This window comes from Synchiropus splendidus, chromosome 10 (assembly GCF_027744825.2).
Source record: "Synchiropus splendidus isolate RoL2022-P1 chromosome 10, RoL_Sspl_1.0, whole genome shotgun sequence".
Classification (NCBI taxonomy): Eukaryota; Metazoa; Chordata; class Actinopteri; order Syngnathiformes; family Callionymidae; genus Synchiropus; species Synchiropus splendidus.
Window position 1 is genome coordinate 13,259,390 of NC_071343.1, and position 22,251 is coordinate 13,281,640.

General features: G+C 42.4%; 1 protein-coding gene across 1 annotated transcript; it reads left to right on the forward strand.

Moving 5' to 3' along the window:
* Positions 1-22,032, forward strand: uxs1 (UDP-glucuronate decarboxylase 1). Its single transcript, XM_053877632.1, has 15 exons — positions 1-718; positions 2,419-2,446; positions 2,919-2,967; positions 7,947-7,990; positions 8,120-8,180; positions 10,145-10,325; positions 11,397-11,501; positions 11,604-11,663; positions 12,602-12,723; positions 15,669-15,788; positions 15,885-15,928; positions 19,911-19,971; positions 20,040-20,097; positions 20,446-20,549; positions 21,554-22,032. The coding sequence occupies exons 1-15, from the start codon at positions 628-630 to the stop codon at positions 21,683-21,685; spliced, it is 1,260 nt and encodes a 419-aa protein (XP_053733607.1). The 5' UTR covers positions 1-627; the 3' UTR covers positions 21,686-22,032.
* The last annotated feature ends 219 nt before the right edge of the window (positions 22,033-22,251 follow it).

The following is a 22,251-nucleotide window of genomic DNA, read 5'->3' on the forward strand; positions in this document are numbered from 1 at the left end:
AGCAACGAGAAATCGATCGGTCGACTTATAATCCTTGACTGAATTGAGAGAACTTCACTCAGACATGTTTGCGTTTTTATCCCTTTAAATGGCCGCATTATTCCACACACGGGGTAATGTACCTTCGCAATGTGGAGCTTGTCACCGTCTCTCTCTGCCTCTTTAACGAACGAGAGGAGAAGATGTGTCTGAGCGGAGCGGCGACATGCAGCTAAAAGCTAACGCGATGAACTAGTTTCGATTTTTGTTGATTTTTTGCCGGTGACAGTCGTGAAGTGTCCGAATTGAGTGTCCGCGTTTATTAGAAAGGGCAAGCCGATACATATATGCTGCTCGTTTTTACATGAATGGCGTGTATTAGTAGATTCGACAACACAGAGTGCGACTGTTTGTTAGCCACGTAAACTGCCCCTGGACGGTGTTGACGTAGCAGCTAGCTCGTCTGACTCGTTATCCAAGTTCCTTTTCGCCGAAGTGATGTGTCTCTAATGCGCTGACAACAATGGAGACTGCAGTGATACGGCGATAGACTGTTCGTCTGCTGAGTACGGGAATCGCAGGGACGTGTAATGCTTTAAGTGGACATGGTGGTGGTCGCTGGTTCCGTGGTCCTGTTGCTGTGAGCAGATGATGAAGCGGCTCCTCTGGCTGATGTCAGGATTCAACAGAAGAATGATGAAGCTACTCTTTGCCGTTGCCCTGATCGCCTACATCGCCTGTAAGTTTACCGAGGAACATCGCGACTTCACAAGATTTATAAATCCAGTGTTGTTGGTTGCTCGCGAATCTTAGAATTAAAGAACCAATTTTACTCAGCATATGGTTACACTGTGTCAGTGCCTAAAACAAGACTGGACACGAAACACTGTGTATTATAATGTATACACTTGCATTGTTCATTAAAGATGGCCCTAGAAATATAATGTTGTTAGCCATGGAATATTAAATCAAAGACTAACACACCCACACAAGTTTTGATCTTTATATCCGTTCTTGTAAAGTCTATTAGTGGGTTAGGATGTCGTCCAGCGCATTTATGACACCTATAAAATCAAAACAAACATAAGGTTTCACTCAGTGACCCACATTTGGAAACGATGTTGCTTGTTGCCCTGAATGATGTTACTTCACTAACAATTGATTTTTGTTTTTGTGACTGGCCAGATTTAACCTGCCTAGTTTTCTCCAAACTTAAAGGCTATATCCCTCTTAGAAGGATTAACTTGTAAATTCCATTTGTAAAAAAAAAAGAAAAAAAGAGCTAGAATTCAGATTAAATCCTAAACTATGAGCATTAGTGTTCCGTCAAATCTGGTTGAAGCGAAGTTGCTGTCTCATCACTGATTTTCTTTTTTGTTTTGCAAGGCTTGTCAATAGTGAGGCTGCTGTTTTCTGGCATACTCGTCCAGTGTATAGTGATTGTAGATTATCTTTAAGTCAGATCAAGTTTAAGTTGAGTTTAACAGGCATCTTCATGTCTGCATCTTTTGGTGTTCAGTAAAAGAATACAGTGTTGATGAACATGGTAAAGACATTCAGAGTTAGGCATTCCCTGGGTAAAAAATGTTCCTGATTAGCAGAGAGAAAGTCACATTTTTTTCACAGTGACTCAATTGTGAGAACAGCTGATGATGGTGCAAACATTTCTGCCGTGTGGATAAGCACAATGAGCAGAAAAATGTCCCATTTCTAGAAGACAAAAATGTGCTTCGTTTGTCCCAGTGAACAACATTTTTCAGTCTTTGGTCCCTGAACTCTAGTGCGTGCCAAAGCAGACAGAACAAAAGAGGGCTAGAGCACTTGAGGCGTCGAGGGCGAACAGGAAGAGCAGAAGTAGATGATTTGAGTGTAGCAACCTTAAATGATGGCTGAAAAGGGTTGGGGGTTGGCTGATGTAAAAGAAATGTAGGCTTGACATATGTGCAGGACACCTAGTGGAAAGCAAGTGTGGTTTAGGAAGATGTATGGGAAAGAAAATGGGAAGAAACGATATGAGTACGTTGTGTTAGTGAAGGTGAAGTCAGGCAGAATCATGAGCCTGATGCTGGACACTTCAAAGGCAGGATGTCTGCAGAAGGAAAAAGAGGAAGTATTGCTGGGAACTAATGAATGAAGAGAATGAGAAAACAGTTGAGGAAATAAGAAAGACTTAAAAAGTTAAAGTGCAGGAATGCAGTTGACCTAGAAGAAGAAGACCAATAAGATTCATGGTTGCGAAAAGGGAACACATGAAGAAGACAGGTGTGACCAGGGAGAATGTGTTACGGTGGCGTAAGCTGACAAATGCAAACGATTTTTAACAAGCATTTATATAAAATGGGTCGATTAATATGTTTAAGTACAATTACACCAGTTTTGTGTTTTGTATAAAGGGTGGTTTCTGTTGAATATTAAATTGTGTTTTGTTTGTTTTTACAGCTGTTTGGGGTACTTACACCAATATGAGGTAAGCCAGTCTTCCGAATCTGTTTTATGTTAAATATATTCATTGCAGTTTGTGAATACCAAATTAGCTTATGTTTATGATGATGAACACCATGAGTAAAATTATGTGTCAGTATGAGCGACACTGCGTAAAAGAACATTAAGATTAAACAAGGACACAAGCAGTCATTAAGACAGTGATGAAGTTAGAAAAAAACATTTTTTTTTTAAATTTAGCAGTAAATACACAGCATCTTCCTTCTTTCATCCTCTGCTCATTCACATCCACACAATGTACTAGATTGCAGAATGAATGTCAGCGCTCCCAGTCAAAATGTTTCATAAATAAGTTCAGTAGAAATCAATAAAGTCCTCATGGCTGTGTAGAAATGGTGGCGTTCTTTCACCTTTTAATGATGGTTCAAGTTTAGAGCTCGAGATTGTTTATGGCATTGTCTCATCTACATCTCCTCCTCTTTGTCTGCGTCTCCTAGATCAATACAAGAACATGGGGAGATGAAGATTGAGCAGAGAATTGATGATGTGAGTGGCCTCCGGTCAGATTTTCTCTTTCTCTTTCTGGTCTTTTTAAATAAGTCAATAATGTTTGTCATGAGCAAGTGTTCAAATGATTCCCATTTATTTTCGCAAGAAGAATCTTCGACGAGCAAAATGGTTATTTTTCCGTATTGTAGACAGCATTTTCTCAATGTGTTACTGGGATCTTTTTAATGTTAGTGTGGCCCTCTGTATTGTTCAATTAATTCCTAAGAAGATCTATATGAGCTTTGTGTTCCTGACTCTGCCACTCCATCCTCTTCTCCTGAGACGGTTATCATAAGTGAAAACTGGACATATTACTGACTGACATGCATGGACCAATTCCATAGTACCACGCTGATGATCCAGAATAGTTCCAATAATAGACATGTAATTTAAAACAAATTCAGATTCTTCTGTTCTGATTTCTCCTTCTGTTCTATAATATTTTGATGCCAAACATAGCATCGCTTTGTGGTCCTTTTGCTGTTAGAACTCTATACTGAGTGGGCTGTAGATTTCTGGCATTGGCACTGACTTTTTGCTTATAATTGCATTGCAATAATAATGTCCTTTTATTAATGTTACTTATTATTTACTTTATTATTATAATAATCAGTATGTATGTGAAAGTACTTATTCACTCAGTGTAAAATATATATCTATAATAAGTTCAGTAATGTTAGTCCAGATAAAAAAATGTTTGGCTCGAATACTATCCTAAATTATTTATTAATTGTTAAATGTGTGTTCATCTGCAACCTTGTTTCCAGTGACACCACAAGGGCAATATCAGCAAGACAGTGCAGGCAAACAAGCCTTGCATTACTTTCTTAGTGAAACTGTGGCCAATAGTTTTTTATTTAATTAATTAATTAATTTATTTATTTATTTGTAGCCATGAGCTAGATTTTGAAACAGGTCGTCCGAAGCTCCGCCCCAGCCCATTCCCCTCCCCTTTAAAAAAAAAACAAAGAGACAATCCTATTCTTTCTTACCACTCTTTCCCTTACAACAAGCTATTGTGTCTACAGCTTTGTTCATGTTCTTTCATAAGTTTATGCTAGATAGGCATAGAGTCATATCAGCGGTGTGTCTGTGATGGATTTCTAATCTACCTGTATATATTCCCCGGTGTGTGTACATTTTTAAACAAATATATTGACATAATGACACAATCCAGGAACATGAATTAACCCTGTGAAGCATGAAACAGTTGACAGAGAGCTGCAGTTCTAAAACTGAGGTCTTTATTGGTCCTTGTGATCATCAATATTCGTATATGTATCTCGTATACTGTAATAAATCTGATCAACATGCTCAAAAGATCTTATTTGAATAATAATCTAAAACATTGCGTTCAGTGTAGCTCCCTAGTTCAGTTCTGGTTATTATTATTATCGATGCCGTACACTGCGCATACTTCCTGAGGACACAGACAGAGGACACTTCTCTGCATCAATGTAAAAAAAGCCATTCTAGTAGCGCAGATGTGCCGTGTGTGACATCATTAGGAACAAGTCAATCTTCTCTTACAGCAGTCAGCTCCGTGCTAACCGACATGCCAGCTGTTAGCTGGAGGGTGTCTGGCATCACAGACCAAACACGGAACACTCTTTCGTCATTATCTCATGATATCGAAGGCGTTTGCTCATTCTAAAGACGCGTTATCTTTGCAAACAAAACGAAGGCACACTTTTGAACGCTTTACTACCCGTTGCCGCTCAAACTCAACCGTGACTGTGACTGCTGCGGTCAGTGGTGGTGACACAGAGCTATGGGCGTGCAGCGACCGTAGAGAGTTGGAGTTGGACCTCAGTCAGGAACCAATAAGAGTTGGACTCGGACCTCAGTCAGGAACCAATAAGAGTTGGAGTCTGACCTCAGTCAGGAACCAATAAGAGTTGGACTCGGACCTCAGTCAGGAACCAATAAGAGTTGGAGTCGGACCTCAGTCAGGAACCAATAAGAGTTGGAGTCGGACCTCAGTCAGGAACCAATAAGAGTTGGAGTCGGACCTCAGTCAGGAGCCAATAAGAGTTGGAGTCTGACCTCAGTCAGGAACCAATAAGAGTTGGAGTCGGACCTCAGTCAGGAACCAATAAGAGTTGGAGTCGGACCTCAGTCAGGAACCAATAAGAGTTGGAGTCGGACCTCAGTCAGGAGCCAATAAGAGTTGGAGTCTGACCTCAGTCAGGAACCAATAAGAGTTGAAGTCGGACCTCAGTCAGGAACCAATAAGAGTTGGAGTCGGACCTCAGTCAGGAACCAATAAGAGTTGGAGTCGGACCTCAGTCAGGAACCAATAAGAGTTGGAGTCGGACCTCAGTCAGGAGCCAATAAGAGTTGGAGTCTGACCTCAGTCAGGAACCAATAAGAGTTGAAGTCGGACCTCAGTCAGGAACCAATAAGAGTTGGAGTCGGACCTCAGTCAGGAACCAATAAGAGGAATCAGGCTTTTAGCTAGGATTTTGAAATGGGGCATCCAAAGCCCCACCCCCAGCCCATAACCCCGCCCACAATCCATTCCCCTTCTGAAACAGGATGACAATTCCTGACTTAACAACTTGCTTTGCAAAAAAGAAGCTGTAAACAACGAATGAATATCTGAGTCATGTAACCAATGTTGAGATGAACAGAGGCATCCTGGGAAATTGTTCATCAGGGTTGTTTTTGTGCAAATAGATGTTCATCCTGTTTGGCAGCTCAGACGCCCCCTAAGCCTGTGTGAGTGGTTGAATGTATTATATCTTGCTTTTACGGTTCAGAGGGATGAACTTTACCTATTATACTATTGAACCGATTCCTCTGACATCCACAAAATAAAAGTATTCATTGTGGTATGTTAAGTCCACTGGTGTAAGTAATGAAAGGCAGATGTGAAAAACAATATTGAATAAACTCATCATTACTCTCACATTTCCGATGATTCCCTTTCTCTGCCGGTGATGAAGCATTAGCTATTAAACAAAATAAAACTGTAATGAAGGCAACTTCATCTTGAAAGTTCACCGCTCACCTGACGCTCCCTGTTATATAGTATCATCAATATTAAAAATCTCATTAGAGTAAATGAGCTCCTCATTTTGTCTCCCCTTGTCATGTTCAGTGCATGTAGCGCACTTTATTTTATCTGGGAAGATGAAGTGGCAGATATGTGCGTCACGATATGAGCTGCACTTCTTTTGTTTTACATTTGTGTACTAGTCATACACTCTACTCCCCACTAGACACTAAATATTAAGGGTCATCTATTAATATTCAGTTATTTTTAATAAGCTCTTCACTTTACCACAGAATAGCATGGTCTCTTCAGTCCTACTTGTTTTGTTCATCCTTGTATGTTATTGTTCCACTGAGACAGCTACTCACTGCTGTGATCTATAAAAAGACAAGGACAATGGAAAGTGGCAATTTTTCGATGCTTCTGAAACCACTACGTTGATTTGGAAATTATTGCGGTACATTTAGTGTCTTCAGAGTTTGTCACTTGTTTTGTGTGTTCCTGTACAGCATTGTTTTGAGATCACCAAAAACTTTAAAAAGAAAAATTAGTCTAACCGACTCAGATAAAACATCACGTCAGTTTGACTCTATTAAATGGCTATTTTCTGACCTTCTTTAGCTTTAAATTTTAGAGCCCTTATTGTGTGTACATTAGGGATGGGTATAACTAACTATCATACACCAAAAACATTCTCTACGATGACAATTCTGCATCGATAAATTTGATAAACACGCGGCTCACTCGCTGCTTTGGACTTGGATACATGAATAAGACGAGACGTGACGGTGCGCCGCGTTCTCCAACTCTGTGGCGTTTGACAGCCGACACCGGCGTGTGACTGTTGTGGAGAGTGTGGTGGACTTTGGTTCACGATTGTAGTTTTAAACTGCGATTAGGGTTCACTGATCGCGGACACTCTCTAACAGGCAGAGCTAATTCTACGACCCGGCATCAGTTAGGGACCATCAACAAATTCTAAAGCCGTCAAAGCATTAGTGAAATCTTCAATAAGGCAATGAAAAACAACCATTTTAGGAGAGAGAATTGTGAAAAGGGTTTTCCTCACACAAGACATGGGACCGACATTTTGTATAATGATTTAAAAAAATATGACTAAATGATCATTTATTCTCATTATTTGTAATATTTCTTTAATAGCATCTTGGAAATGTGTCCAGACTGGTCCGTAGTTAGAGTTAACTGTTAAAGCAGTCAGATGGTTCAATTTAACCCCTAAATAAAGCTGGCAGAGCAGTCTTTCAGACACGGGCGGCTTCTACCAGAGACGTAAAACATTGTATTTCTCATCTGTTCACTTAGTTAACTATTATATTTAAGCAGAACAAATAAGGATTCACCAATAAGTTTCATCATAAAACAGTTTCAAGAGAGACTGTAATGTGGAATAGAATGGAAATGTATTTATCGTGATAAATTGCCATTATTGCCGATCGTGATCTTTTTTTTTGTCCATTTCACCCATCCCTAGTGCACATACACTCTATGCCACGTTTATTGGGACATTGCTTGACACATTAGAGTTGATGAGTAAGTGGGTTAAACAGTGCTTAAGCACGATACCTGGGCAAAATGCTTGTGAAGGAGAAGTTCCTGCTTACAGCCCTGTGAGATTAACACTGCACTAAGAATATCAATGATCTGCTTGAGAGTCCTAAAAACACCTTTGAGTATCCCCAGAAAGGGTCAGTTTCCCATCTCACCTCATATCTCATGCCTCAACGTTCAGATGAATAACAGATCATATCAGTCTTATTAGATATGTTTTCTGTTGTCATTTCTAAATGTGTTTTTAACTCCTCATATTGTCTAAATTCAGTTTTAGATTATTTTCTAACTGAAAACGGCTGGTGCATGAGTATAATAAAGCGTTATATATAAGTCAGAGCTATTTAAATATAAATGTCTCTGGACTGATTTTTGAGCAGTCATGCAGTTTTCTCGTCTTTGACTTCAGGCTGTGGCGCCACTCAGAGAAAAGATACGTGACTTGGAACAGAGGTGAGTTATTTTGTGTTTGTCGTAATATTGATTTTGTAGTCTTTTTTAAAGAGACTCTTTAAAGAGATCCATTCATGTTGAGCATAGTCTCCGATAGATTCTAACATTCTTTTTCTTTCTCTGCGTTAGTCTCTCTCAGAAATACCCACCTGTGAAGTTTTTATCTGAAAAAGATCGAAAGAGAATATTGGTGAGTAATCGTTCTGTATTTTGACAAAAGTGCTCTGTTTGAGAAAACGTATTTACCATGTTGAAAGTTTAGAATCACTGCCTGTTTTTTTAGCTTTTTTTTTTTGTTTTTTTTTTTTTGCCAGAATGATTACACAAAGTAATATCTGGAGAAGGCTTGCATCAAATTCCAGACTTGGAGATAGAAAGTCTTGTTTTAACGCAATATAAGAAATACAGTTCAAGCACAACATCCAGAATGTCAGGAGAAAGTTCCTGCAAGTTATTGATGCAAATCCAAATCCAATTTATTTATAAAGCACATTTTCCAAGGCCAAGTTGTCCAAGGTGCAGAAGTGCAAGTTCAACAAAATAATAGTCCAACACAGGAAGACAAAAACAAGACATCAAATCGCGCTTTCTTTAAAGCCCGTCTAAAAGGATGAGTTTTTAAAAGTGATTTAGAAATGGGAAATGTGAACTCCCGGTGAGCGTGCAGAAGTAGCAGATTCCAGAGCTTTGAGGCTGCCACAGAGAAGGCCCAGTCACCCCTTGTCCTAAGTCTGCTTTTAGGAGCGACTAGCAGACCTTACTGACCATGTAGGGCTGCACGGTGAAGCTGGTCACTGAGGTTGTGGCAATGCCATGGAAGCAAACAAAAGGATTTGGAATTGCATCCTGCATTGTACAGGGAGCCAATGCAGAGACAGCAAAATTGGGGTGATGTGTTCATGTATGTGTGTTCCTGTTAGAAGGCGGGCAGCTGAATTCTCCACCAGTTCAACACTGGCGAGAGAGGTCTGGCTAATCCCATAATAAAGTGCGTTACACTAGTCTAGGCATGAAGTAATAAAAACATGGAGGAGTTTTTCGAGGCCCACCCTAAATAAGACACTTAAAATAGCATACAAATTGAATGGGATGTTACCTAAAAATATGGCCCAAGGGAAGGAGGTACAAAGAAAATAGTAAGGGAAATTGGTGCTGTGCATGAGGTCGAGTTCCCTATATGTATTGAGAAGCTTCTGTCAGTAAGGTATGATGTAAAGCGTTCTAAGCCTTTACCTTTCACCCCCACCAAGTGCTCTAATCGTGACATGATGTTGAAGATTTGATGTTCATTTGTGTCAAATGCAGCAGTTAGATCAAGGAGCACTACTATGACAGCGTTGCAGAGTCATTTTCCACTGAAATGTCATTTGAGACTCTCAAAAGTGCAGTTTCGTAGCTGTGCAAGGCTTTAAATCCAGATTGGAAGACTTAGCTATTGATGGATACAAGTGCTGTAAGAGCAGGCTTTCAGTAAGGATTTTGAGACAAAGTGTCTCAATGACTGCCGGTCTGGATGGTCTCTCGTATACAGGCACTGATGACTGGAAATTTAGGGCCTGCTGAAGAAACAGGGCGTTCATCTGGTACTCTCTACAGTATCCATCCATCCATCCAACCAACCAACCAACCAACGGCAGAGTGCCAATATTGAATAAGACTGATGCGCCTGCTGTTGTCCAATCTGTTATTGACTTAATGGTTCTGAGTGATGCTGATTATTTTGGTCCTCCAATTCCTCTTCTTTCAAAGACATGAAAAGGGATGTATTTTCACATTCACGCCTCTGGCTGAATGCCACAGCTATCATTTTCAATCAGGGGCCGGCTGTTTTGATTCGCGGTACAGTGCGCTTTCTTTAGAGAAAGCAGCCAGTAGTGGAGCTTCAAGCATCGCTTTCACTGTGATATGCAAAATGTCTTGAAAAAATGGCTGCACGAGGGGACGGAAACTGTTCTACAGCATCAGAGAGCGGATGCAATCAGGCATCACTTGACAGAAAGCCCATTATCAGACTGGAAAAACGTTGGCTCTTCACATAAGTGGGGAAAAACATTTTGCTGCGTGTGTTGGTGTAGATTCTCTTTTCAGTCCATAATGCTTATAGAATGAGTTATGAACGAAAGGCTTTTTGCTGATATCCTTTCTCCCCTGTAGATCACTGGTGGAGCTGGATTTGTGGGTTCCCACCTGACGGATAAACTGATGATGGATGGCCATGAGGTGACTGTGGTGGACAACTTCTTCACCGGGAGGAAAAGAAATGTGGAGCACTGGATCGGCCATGAAAACTTTGAGCTGATCAATCATGATGTGGTTGAGCCGCTCTATATAGAGGGTGAGGAAGACCTCCGTAGGCATGATTTACTCTTAGCAGCTGATGAATTATTTTCATAGTTGTATTGTTTTTGAGTGCTTCACGGAGGTGTGAGCATGTTCCATAGCCAGTTTCTATGAAGACTAAAGGAGTCCAGATATGGAAGGATGGATAAGAGCCTCACCTTTGAAAATGATTTCCTGTCATCCCTGACTACTAAAATCCCATGCAAGATAAATGACCACGCTGTCATCAGAAAGGTTTTTCCACAACATCTACCAGCTCTTTACTTTGCCGTCAGATATTTACCAAAGCAGTGAGTAAATTTCACAGGGGTTTAAAAGCTGCGCTGTGTGGTATATTAATTGGTATTGCTGGTGAGTCATCTTCTGAAGGGCTATTTTCATCTCAGGCTCAGTTACTTTGGACAGGCAACAGATGGATGAAGGAGAAACGATGACACCCAGAAGGTGTAGTCAGGATCATGCATCATTGAATAATGTTATTCAGCGGCAAGAAAGTGCTTCATGGTTTGTCCCCTGGCATTTTCTGACCGTGAAAGCATAACAGGAGGCTTCTCCGAGGAAGGACGGAGCTGAGCTTCATCAAAAAGAAATATTGAGGCGAAGTCTGTTCTGGTTTTAAAACGCATCCTTAAAGTGAATATCATCTTCTGCTCACAGAGTGAGCAATGTTTCTGTTGTTCTTCACTGTTGGGTACATGGTTGTGTATGGGTTCTGAGGAAGAAAGAGATTTTGAGGGCTAGTTTTTAAGTATCCTGCTGAAGTTTTAAAAATCCTGCTCTGAGGCTGCCATAATTCAGGTGTTATTATCTTGTAAGACATGACTGCTCTAGAGCCCGCAAGGGTTACTGTTCCAACTGTATTCAGTTGTAACTGACTTGCTGTGGCAAACCTTGTTGGTAAAATGCCAAAAGCGATGGAAGAAGTTTCCATCCATTAGCTTTTATAGAGAAAAATGAGCAGCTTGGAATTTCTGCAATGTTTTTTTGGCTAAGCTTTTCTCCACCAAATACTGAAGTGCGCAGCTGAAGTGTGAATCGTGATTTATTTTCTGTCAACTGCTTGCAGTGGACCAAATCTATCATCTGGCCTCACCCGCCTCTCCCCCCAACTACATGTACAACCCTATCAAGACCCTCAAGACCAACACCATCGGCACTCTGAACATGCTGGGTGAGTTCTCTCTTTTGTCTGTGTCCAGTCCTCTAGTTTGAAACTTCTGTGTCTGCAAATCAAGATGTCTACCGAACTTAAGACATCCTGCTTGTTTCCTAGGTCTGGCCAAACGCGTGGGTGCTAGACTTCTCCTTGCATCAACCTCTGAGGTCTATGGAGGTACAGTTGCGTTTTCATCATTTGTCCCTCACTTTTGGTGCAAGGCAGAACAGATTTTGAGCCAGAATGATTTTTGTATGCGTCATCTGACTACAGCAACAAGTTCAAAAACATGGCAAATGGAAAGATAGTCGTGCAATGGCTATGAAACAATTTACCTTTTGTAAGGAGGAGGTCAGAAAGACTGTCTTGAATGTGGCTTGCTGTGAATAGAAAAAAGAGGTTTGTGGCAGAGCAGGAAGTCAGAAGGATACAGAAATGAGAAAATGTGCTGTGAAGGTCGGTCCAGGAAAAATCAAAAGGCATTGGAGGTTGTTATATACTTAGTTAGTTGGCACTTTTGAAGTGATGTTGAAGGAGAACGGTACATGTACTTGTTCTTTTGTAAAGAAGAACTCAAGTGGCAGGAGTGGCAGGTGCCGACGTTTGTGTGTGTGTGTGTGTGTGTGTGATCGCAAAACCGCAAACCACAGCCAAGGTTGGTGATCAAAAGAAGATGAGCTCCTAATTTTATGATTTTATTTGTCTGAATTCTTCAACAGTATGTTGAATTCCCACTTCGGCAAATGCAATCATTGAAAGTGTATGGTACATGCCGTGTTTCTTTCAGATGCAAGACCCTGCGGTTGAAAGATACTTTAAAAGCCAAATTACAATGGGGTGAGGGAGTCATTTCCTCAGTAGGAATGACTGTAAATATAGTCTTGATCAGACAGACTTGTGGAGCTGCAGTGTGTGTTTAAGCATCTGAAAAGGTGGTTAAAAACTAAGTGTGATGACTTTCTAGAAAGTGCATGTGGCGTATTTCAAGGCAGCGTGTGTGTACAAAATGTTTTTCAGCAAAGAACCTAAATCCAAAGTTTTCACTTTCTTTTTGTTACAATCAAAATGAATACTCCATCATCATTGACTCATTTCCAGTTGTTTTTGTCTTCCAGATCCAGAGGTTCACCCTCAAAATGAAGAGTACTGGGGTCACGTGAACCCCATCGGTCCTCGAGCTTGCTACGATGAGGGCAAACGGGTAGCTGAGACCATGTGTTACGCTTACATGAAGCAGGTAACGCCTTATCCTATGCTCATTTCTTTCTTTCTGCATTTCCAGTTTTACATTTTCCCAATGTGCTCCTTAATTTCTCCAAAAGAAGTGCTTTGTGCTTTAGGTGTGTGGCTTATTTGTGAAACATCAATATTCACAATTGATGTTCATTATCTGTCATTCAACTCAGTTAGTAACTAGGCCGATAAGAGAAGAGTGATAAAGAAGCTGTGCATTATTTTCACGATGTTGGTTCTGTCACCAAGGCTGCGCTATTTTATTTTTTACTCTTTTTTTATCAAGACTTCAATCTGTGCAGCTCCACACTGACCATTAGTTTGGATATCTGTGGGGTCAGTAGTTCATTCACTGCACCACTGCGTTGTCCCAGTTTCCCTGACAATAGTGAGAATGTTCCATTCATTGCCGAAACACATTCTTTGTGGCTTATGTTGCTGAATGTGACTGAGCCTCTTGCCAGTGTCTGATCAGTCCAATAACCTTACTCTGCCTTTTGTGTTCACATCTTGTTGTCTTCCCGCACACATGACACAGCAGCTTAGCTGCTCTAGTAATGGATGGCTTAGCTGTCACCCTGATTGTTTTGATGTGTCCAAGTGAGACGAATTTGATTCCAAGCGGCTGGTTTTCACTACTCATGGGAATTTCTTCTCACAGTGGAATGTGAGTTGGACTTGCTGTACTTTGTTTCAATTATCAGAATTTATTAAAATACTTATATAAGTGATATTAGTTATATTGCTGAGACTTTGTTTCGGTGTTTTATTATTTGAAGATTCTCTCTCTTGCTGCGTCATGTAACTAGCGTTTAATCACAATTTTTTTTCCATATTTTGGAGGCGAGGAGGATGTTGCTTTGTGCTTTTGTCTGAAAAACATTGACAGGAGAATCTGGTGCAATAGACGGAGGGTCTCTGGTGACACTGCCATCAACTGACAAACTATAGAAGCAAAACAAGCTTGCATGACGTCACCAGCTGAGAAGAACGCTCCATCATCTTTACATGCGTAACCACTACCCAATGCCATTCATGAAAAATGGATTACCAGGGTGGACTGTGGTTCATGGTTCATCCACAGGGAAGCATGTTGCCGGAAACAACATGGGCTAAGGATCAGGCGCTATGTGTAGAGAATCCTCTATCAGGCTGGTTTCTTGAAGCGCTGATAACGTGACTCAAATTAACAAACTTTTCCTCTACGTTTTGGAGCATATGGTGGGAATGGAGATCCTCACCGATCAACCTCTGGTCTGGGGAGCACGGAGGGTCAGGAGATTTGAAGACGTGCACACCTGATTTTTGTTGTGGGCTAATGGAAATGAGTGTGGTAGTCCAGACTGCCCTTCTAAAGAGAAGGTCCAGAAAAAAGAGGAATGCGGGGGAACTTGCAGAAGTTGAGGACAGGAAATGCATTTTAGCAGAGGAGAATTTCCCAAAAATGACTCAATTTACACAAGAGTCACATTTCTTTTTGTGTATTTGAGAGAAAACATATCTCAAAATTGTTAGATAATCACTTAACAGATGCTCATTTAACATGTTATTGTCAATTGTTGTCTGCATTTGTAGATCAATTTTCACATTTTTAAGTCAACAAGGAATTCGTTTGGGTGTCAAATTCAGACGTGTAAGAGAAGGTTCCCGAGCGAGAGTGCTGCTGCTATAGCCGAGTAGTTGGCCATGTGGTCATTGTAGTCCCTTCTCGACATCACACTCGTAGACCGTCTGCGATGTCAGTAGTCAACGTTGTAAATATTGGCCGTATATAACTTGTTATTTAATGGCTAGTGCTGCTGCAGCAGCTGAGATAATGTTCTCCTGTTCAGGCGTGATTGACACCAGCCTTTGGCGATAAGATACGGCTGACTCCTCTTGCCTTTTTTGCAGACAAGTGATATTTGTTTATCTGACTCGTCGGCCGTTGGTTATTTTTTTCCAACTGTTGCTGGGATGTTTTCATTAAGCCACCTGGTTTTCACATTCAGCTGTCAGTCACGTCGTACAGGAGGACGAGACTATCGCAGATCCCATCTATTGCCCAGTCATGGAAATCAAAATTCATTAACATTTGAAAAGTCGTGAGTGTCGCTTACACAAGGCATGAGAAACCGTGCCTGCATCAGAGGGAAGTGGACGGAAATGACTTTTTGCTGCTCATTTTTCCTCAATTTTGTTAATGAATTATTGCCAATAATGTGAACAGCTAGTGTTGTGGACTGGACTGTTGTCATGCCAGAGTAATAAGAAGCCTTCAGAGGTGAAATTGATATGTATTCACACAACCATCCAGTAAAATGTCTGGTTCGAGGAAATGCAGAATTTGTCCCAAGGACGCCAGAAATTGCATCATACTTTCTATTATTAGCTGCCTCATTAGAGTCAGTGTGAAATGAGTTGTGTAACGGCGTCGCACTGCATGTGATTCTGTGCTTCGACCAACTGAAACATGTGGAGAGGTTCTTTTTTATGTTCCGACTTTGAAGCCCAAGATGATCCTATGATAATTCGAGCAGCGTCTCCTGGCGACCCAGTGCTCTCTGGCTTTGGTTGGACTACTTTTGCACCAGCATCCGCTCAAGTTGTGGAGACCTTTTCATCATGCTGTCCTCAATGTGTCTCCACTGTTTACTGCTCTGAATACATTTGCTCAGGCCCTTATTGAATTTCATGTTCCTTATATAGAAGTGACCAATCTACATAATTTCGATGTTTTTATTCATGTCGCTGACCTCGCATGTTCCCACGTCACAAATGATGTGTTGCATAAGAAGGCAGGACAAGGCCACGCTTCTTTCATTTGTGTGTCTGTTGTGGTTTGTCCAGGATGGCTCGTAATAGGATTCGAGTCCTGCTCCATTGTCTGTCAGCGGGTCTCACAACTCCTGCAGTAGGGGATGTAATTAACAAGTCTGTGTGGGGTTTTTTTTTCTCTCGTTCTTTCAGGAAGGAGTGGAGGTGCGAGTGGCAAGAATCTTCAACACCTTTGGGTCCCGGATGCACATGAATGATGGACGTGTGGTCAGCAACTTCATCCTGCAGGCGCTTCAAGGAGAGCCACTCACTGTGAGAGAAATTCTGGCACCAACACGCACCAACTCTGGTCGCTGCTATGTCTGATGGTGTAATGCAACAGTAACAATCCAATCCCTGCTCTTACAGGTGTATGGCACCGGTTCGCAGACGAGAGCGTTTCAATATGTGAGGTAAGAATAATCCCCAGTCTTCGGCCCTATTGTGTCCACATAAGTTCTGGTTCTCTTTGGTCCACACAAGCCCGGCGTTGTCTCTGGATATGATACTTTTTTTAATTAGGTCTCATAGTGAATACATTTTAAAACAAAGGATCCATGTCTCCATCCGAAGAGCTGGACAACAACGTTCTGGAAATGATGACCTCACTGCCTTGCCTGAGTCCCAGAAAGTCTTCGCAGTTACAAAGTAGGGCTGAGTCTGTGACAGCTGTTGAGCTTATTGGAAGTATTGACACAGATAAGTCATTATAATGAGCTGCAAAATGTTGTCAGCAGCAAAGACATGCTACGAACACAACACATCCAGTAAAGTGAAAAACACCAGTTAAGTATTGTGTTCCCAAACCGATACTTGAATCAAACATGAGCTTACTTACTTGCTGGTGTGGATGGAGCACGTAGCAGGTGACCATGGACCATGCTCCTTGTCACCCTCTCTTGTAAGTTTTCAACTGCAGCTTGTAGTAGCTCAGGCTTCTTGTTGGTCTGCGTCTGTTTTCACATCAAGGTTGTTGTGCTACTGCAGTAGGCATGGCAGTATATTTGCAGCAGTCTGGTGACATGATGCCTGTCCCGACAGAATATATTGCAATATATTGTAATATTTGTTGGCCAGAGATTTTTGTTTAAGTGACAGAATAATGACAAATACTTTAAAAACTCGCTGTTAGCTGTAATGCAACATTGGTGCGGTAGGTTTGTTATGATACGCGGATGTTTGACTGTGCTGTGGCGTATCTCACAAATGACAATGTCATGCCTCTGCTACCGTTTGGTCACACTCTTATCCCTTCAAATTCGACCATCATATTGGCTTGTTGATGAGATGGTCCAACTCAGACTTGAACATTTGCATAGTCTCAGTATCAAGCATTGTGATATTTGAGTTTACCACTTTATTCACCCCTTGTCCTTTTTTGGTGCCAGAGCATTACAGCAGTAAAAACAGGTGAGGCTTGTGTACTGCATAGTTTTAGATCACTTTCAGTGGCTTCCTCTGGATGCCATTCTTGCGGAGCCCTTTTTGTAATTGACCAGGGAAAATATTGTCTGAGCATTGATCCAATTGATCCTCCGTATTTGCCTCCAGTGAAGTGCGAATATTACCCAAATGCTCAACTTAACAGACTTGTTATTTCTGAGTCTGTGGCCAAAGTTCTCAGAATGGTTTATTGGACAGATAACTGTTAACCCCGGGAAGTTATCAGACTTGGTGTGAGGAAGCACTGAAGTGGAAGATTGTTTGGAGCTTGTGAGCGACAGAGTCGTGTTTGTGCTGCTGCGCAAAGACGTCTTCCTGTTTTTCTCACTCTGCGCAGCTGTTTGTTTTCTCATCTAAACAAGAAACATGGCTTTTCTGATAAGAACTGTCGGAAACTACAGATGAAGCTTATGCACAGCGTTCACGTTCATGTCAAGTTAGAGGTTTACCCCTGAAACATTTGTCTAGAGTCCAGTGTCTGTACTGACTTAACCTTTATTAGGTCCATGACTTTATTACAGTCATGGGAGTGTGTCTGATGGCAACTACCGATTTTAATCTAGCAAGATACTGCACTCAGGAGGTCCACCTGAGAAGAAACACTTAAAGAGTGAGCAGTGCAGTGTTGCTCGGAGTTTAATGGGAAACGCCGTCACACTCTGGGCTCTTTAACGTCATCATGGCTCGGATTTTCTTGCACTTTGAAGTGTAAAACAGCAGATGTTTGATTCATGGCCTCTGTTTTGCCCGAGGTGGTCACATATTTCATAGGACCTGGATATCTTCTTGCCTGTGGCCTGCTGGGTCCCATCACTGGGGATACATCTCCACGATGCTGATGAGGGGCGTCAGGGCTCTTGTCGATGTGAAAAGGTCATCTTTTAGCCTCTCACCCAGGAGGGGGCGATACCTGCAGCTGCCGTTCACGTCTGTCATGGCTTTCATTCTCAGCAGCAGGAGAAGCTGGGGCTGGTTGGTTATTAATTATCAGAATCTTCTTGTTATTGATGAATGATTGAAAGATTGTAGTTCTGTGATGGTTGATACATCTAATGTTCGCCACCCTTGAGAGCAAGTCCTGTCAGTGACCTGGAAGAATAAAACCCGTCCGCGCTGCTTGCTTCTCGGTGGATTCTTGGATCCACATCAACTTTAAAGGGTCTTGTTGTATTTTTTTTCCACTAATGGACTCTCATATGCTTTTAGAGTAGCTTTGCATCAGGATAAAAAGTAAATATTTGTACTCACAAAGTTCTGTTTATTTAAAGTTCAAAATAGCTGCCTCCCTTGAAACTGCTGAATGTGCGATAAGAACTACAAAAATGGCCGATGCACCATACCTGTGACCCCCGTTCCAGTTCCAACTCATCCACAATATTAACCACTGTGTTATAGCTATGAAAATCAAAAGTCACGTTTCTTCATCTATGAGGGGCTTTGGTAACCGTGGTACAGATGTCCACCGGTGCCGTGGTTGGAGTATCTTAACCGTGCAGCCCGTCATTGATCCCATGATCCGTTGTGGGTCGCTCCTGCTCATGTTTATGTAAGGTTGTCTGTAGGCCCACGGATCCTGCATAACATAGCGTATCCTGTAGGCTCATTTAAAAACGAAATGACTAGCAAATGCATCATCTTCTCCTGTTCCAGTACACTTGAGGGCGACGTCTCATCTTGCTAGCACTGTAGATAAGGCATGGGGCAGCATAGCAGGTCCCCTTTAAATCTCTGGAGGTGATCTGTCCAGTGAGCCAACAGGCCAAATGTGAGCGGGGATTTTTCCCGCACCTTGGAATCGCGTTGAAATCTCATGACCTCAGCAAGTCTGTGTAAACATGAGGAGCATAACAATGAGTCGCTGCATCGCTGCACGTTCAAATTGCCTCCAATAAAACACCACATAACCCACTGACGTCGTCTGGATCTGCAAACTGCCACCTGCGTGAAGCGTGGAGGTTATGTGTGTGGATATACCAAGAAGGAAAGGAAAAACTGCAAAAAATAAATAAGTAAATGCAGTAGAACTGAAGTGTGTGAGTGAGTAATTGGTGAGTGGATATGTGTAGCTCAGTGTCTAGAGAATAGAAAATGAATAAATGGGTTAATGGATGGATTATGAGATGGATATAAAATATGAATGAATGAATATGAAGGAGTATGTGCAGAAAATGAGTGTCACTGTATACTTTGAATAGGTACTGATTAAATAAGTGCACTTTCATTGATAATGGATGAATGAAGAGGAAGATTTCTCACAATTTTGTAGTGAGGTTAAAGGACTTCAGGAAGTGCAGAGTGTTCATTCAGTTATCGAGGGAACTGTTGTTCCACCACGTTGGCGTCGCTGCTCCCCACTTCCTGCTGCGGCCGGCCCCCGTGAGGGCGCCGTGACGCCAACGGCAGGCGCGTCTTAACATCACGGAAGCGCAAAATGAATGAAAACAAATGAACAATTACAGAAAGATAGATCATAGAGATGAAAATGGCAGTCGTCGATTCTGTTTGCCTCATTAGAGAAAGTCGTTCTCCATCAGTAAGCAGCAGGAACCATCTGTCGCGGTGAGGTTTCCCGCTGCTCGTCTTATTTGAGATGTTGCTGTTGGCAGCTTTATGGTGTTTGCCTTTACTTGAAAAATGTTTGGATCGGAGAGTGCTAGCATGTTGCTAGCATGCTAGCTAGCTAGCTGGTCTCACGGAAGAGATGGAGTCAGGTGTTCAGTGTAGGTTTGGAAATGTCTGGAAACATTGGGGTTGTTCTCGATGTCCTTCTGCTCACAGGTCACTTGTGGCCGTGTTTTATAAGGAAGGAAGATCACATCTATAAGTTTTAGTCTGCTAGCAAAACACTTGTGGTTTGTTCAAGTGAAAACACATTGATTTCATTGTTTCCGCCATGGAGCTCTTGACCCAGTCAGGACTTTGGACTTGACCCGTGTCCTCGTGTGTCTGCAGCGACCTGGTCAACGGCCTGGTTCTCCTGATGAACAGCAACATCAGCAGCCCAGTCAACCTGGTGAGTCCGATCTGTTTCACTCCCCATCTGAAGCTCAAATGGTGACCATGTGACCCACCTGTGTGCAGGGGAACCCAGAGGAGCACACCATCCTGGAGTTTGCTCGCCTCATCAAAAGTCTCGTCGGTAAGATGCCGATCAATGTGGTGTGTGTAAACTCCCCCTGACACCGAGCTTGTCCCTGGTTTGTTCTCTGGCCGCGTGCCTCCTCTCTCCTGCATCCAGTTGATGCAGTCATCGATCTGCATCCCAGGGTCAGCGAGGAGTATCGATTATGCTATATAAATATTCATTCATCTCATGATGATCTGATCAGTTCTGACCTGCACTCGAGAAGATTGTGCTGCTGACAGGTCCATGCAGGAGTATGCGTAAAGACTTGTTGTAGCTTAGGATGTGGTCAGAGGCTGAGGTCAAGCTCTCATCACCGAGCCTGGACAGGATCACTACACACCTCTGTCTGTCTGACCGCAGTGAGCCGGAGTCAGATCCAGTTCCTCCCAGAAGCTCAGGACGACCCCCAGAGGCGACGCCCCGACATCCGCAAGGCCAAGATGATGCTCGGCTGGGAGCCAGTGGTAGGTTCTTCTCATGCCTGCTACGCATCTCAAACATTAGTCGCGTGACTTCACCGTCTCCGGCCTGATGCTGTGGTCACACACAAGATCTTCTGGAAATGTATCTCTGCTGTGTTCCGGATGAACTCGCAGCTCAGAAATGTCTGTCTAACTGCTGGATCCTAGCGCCTGCAGAGCTGGAGGAAGCTGTGACGTGCTGACGTCCAAGTGTGAGGTTGTCACAGAAGCAGGTGTGACTGAGCAATATCCGTTTTGGAGCAAATCCCAGCCACCCAGTCTTTTTCTCTCAGAGTTCCACATGCAGAGTTCAGTGCTAATGTTGTCATCACGATCCACAGCACTCAACCTCTGACAGGTGGCCAAAAATAGATCTACAAAAAGGCGATGCAGATGTCAGGGAAATGGAATGATGGAGCACGTTCCTGCTTTAAGGAGAAGCCACTGAGATTTGTCTTGTGAGTCACTGGACCTGAGAGATGCCTGGCTCTACCTGTTACAGAGGTGCCGGTTCGCTCTGCTTTGTTTCATCAGTTGGGCCCTTTGTTGACCCAGCGTCAGTGTTTTTACATTCACAGTGTTCAGACTTCACAGCTGTTGTTCAGAACTACACACTTAAGTTTATTGATTTTGAAGTTGCTGTTCTGTTTTAAATTCACACACTGTCTTTCTACGCTTTCTTTTCTTGTCAAAGTGAAACTGTGGCCATCGGATTTTGATTTTATCTTTGAAACTTGACTTATTTTGATGATACTTGGTTGACTTCAGCAGAAGGTTGGAGGCTTTGTTGACTCTTCACAAGGATGAATTTAGATCATTGAGAGATCACACTCTCTCCACTCACAGCATATGAACTTTACCTCTTTGTCCTCTGTACTTTTTTTTCTTCACAAATTTTTTTCTTCATCATTAAAAAAAATGATTCCATAGCGCAGTGTTCCTTCCTTTTACCCTCTGATTTCCTCCCCGGGCCCAAACACACAAGCTTCTCTTCTGTCTGTGCTCAGGTTCCTCTGGAGGAGGGGCTGAACAAGACCATCCAGTACTTCAGCCGGGAGCTGGAGCACCAGGCCAACAACCAGTACATCCCCAAACCCAAAGCCGCCCGCATGAAGAAAGGCCGGCCCAGACACAACTGAGTCCTGCTGACTGTTTCCCCTGACTCCAAAGTGCTGGTGGTCCTGGTGGGAGCACAGCTGCACCAAGGCGACGGCCATGTCGGACATTAAAAACAAACATTTTGGACGCAGCTTCTATTTAAACCCTGAGAGGCTTTTTGGTTTGAGTGTTTGGTCTCTTTAGTTTGTCGGAGCTGCAGCGTCTCTGGATTGTGGTTCTCGCGCTGACCCTCAAAGGCCGTCTCCTGCTGCTGCTGCCGTTTCATGGATGCTACTTTAATAAAGTAGAGATTACTTTGTAAAACCCTCCAGATGAGGAAGGTTTGTGAATGTGAGACTTTTGAAGCTTTGATGGTAAATTTTTATTAAAGTTGTCTACTTTTTATACTTGTCGCTTCACTGCACGTTTATGGAGGGAGTCAAGTCAAAGCTAGCGACGGACGTCGCGGGGCAAAACGGGAAGAAAGGGGTTCTCAAGACCCAATTCTCTGTTCCATTCATGCTCACTTCTGCTCTCCTGATGTTCAGTGCTCTCTCATACTGCAGATACAGACATTAGTCTCATGTTACATGTAACTGGTGCTGTC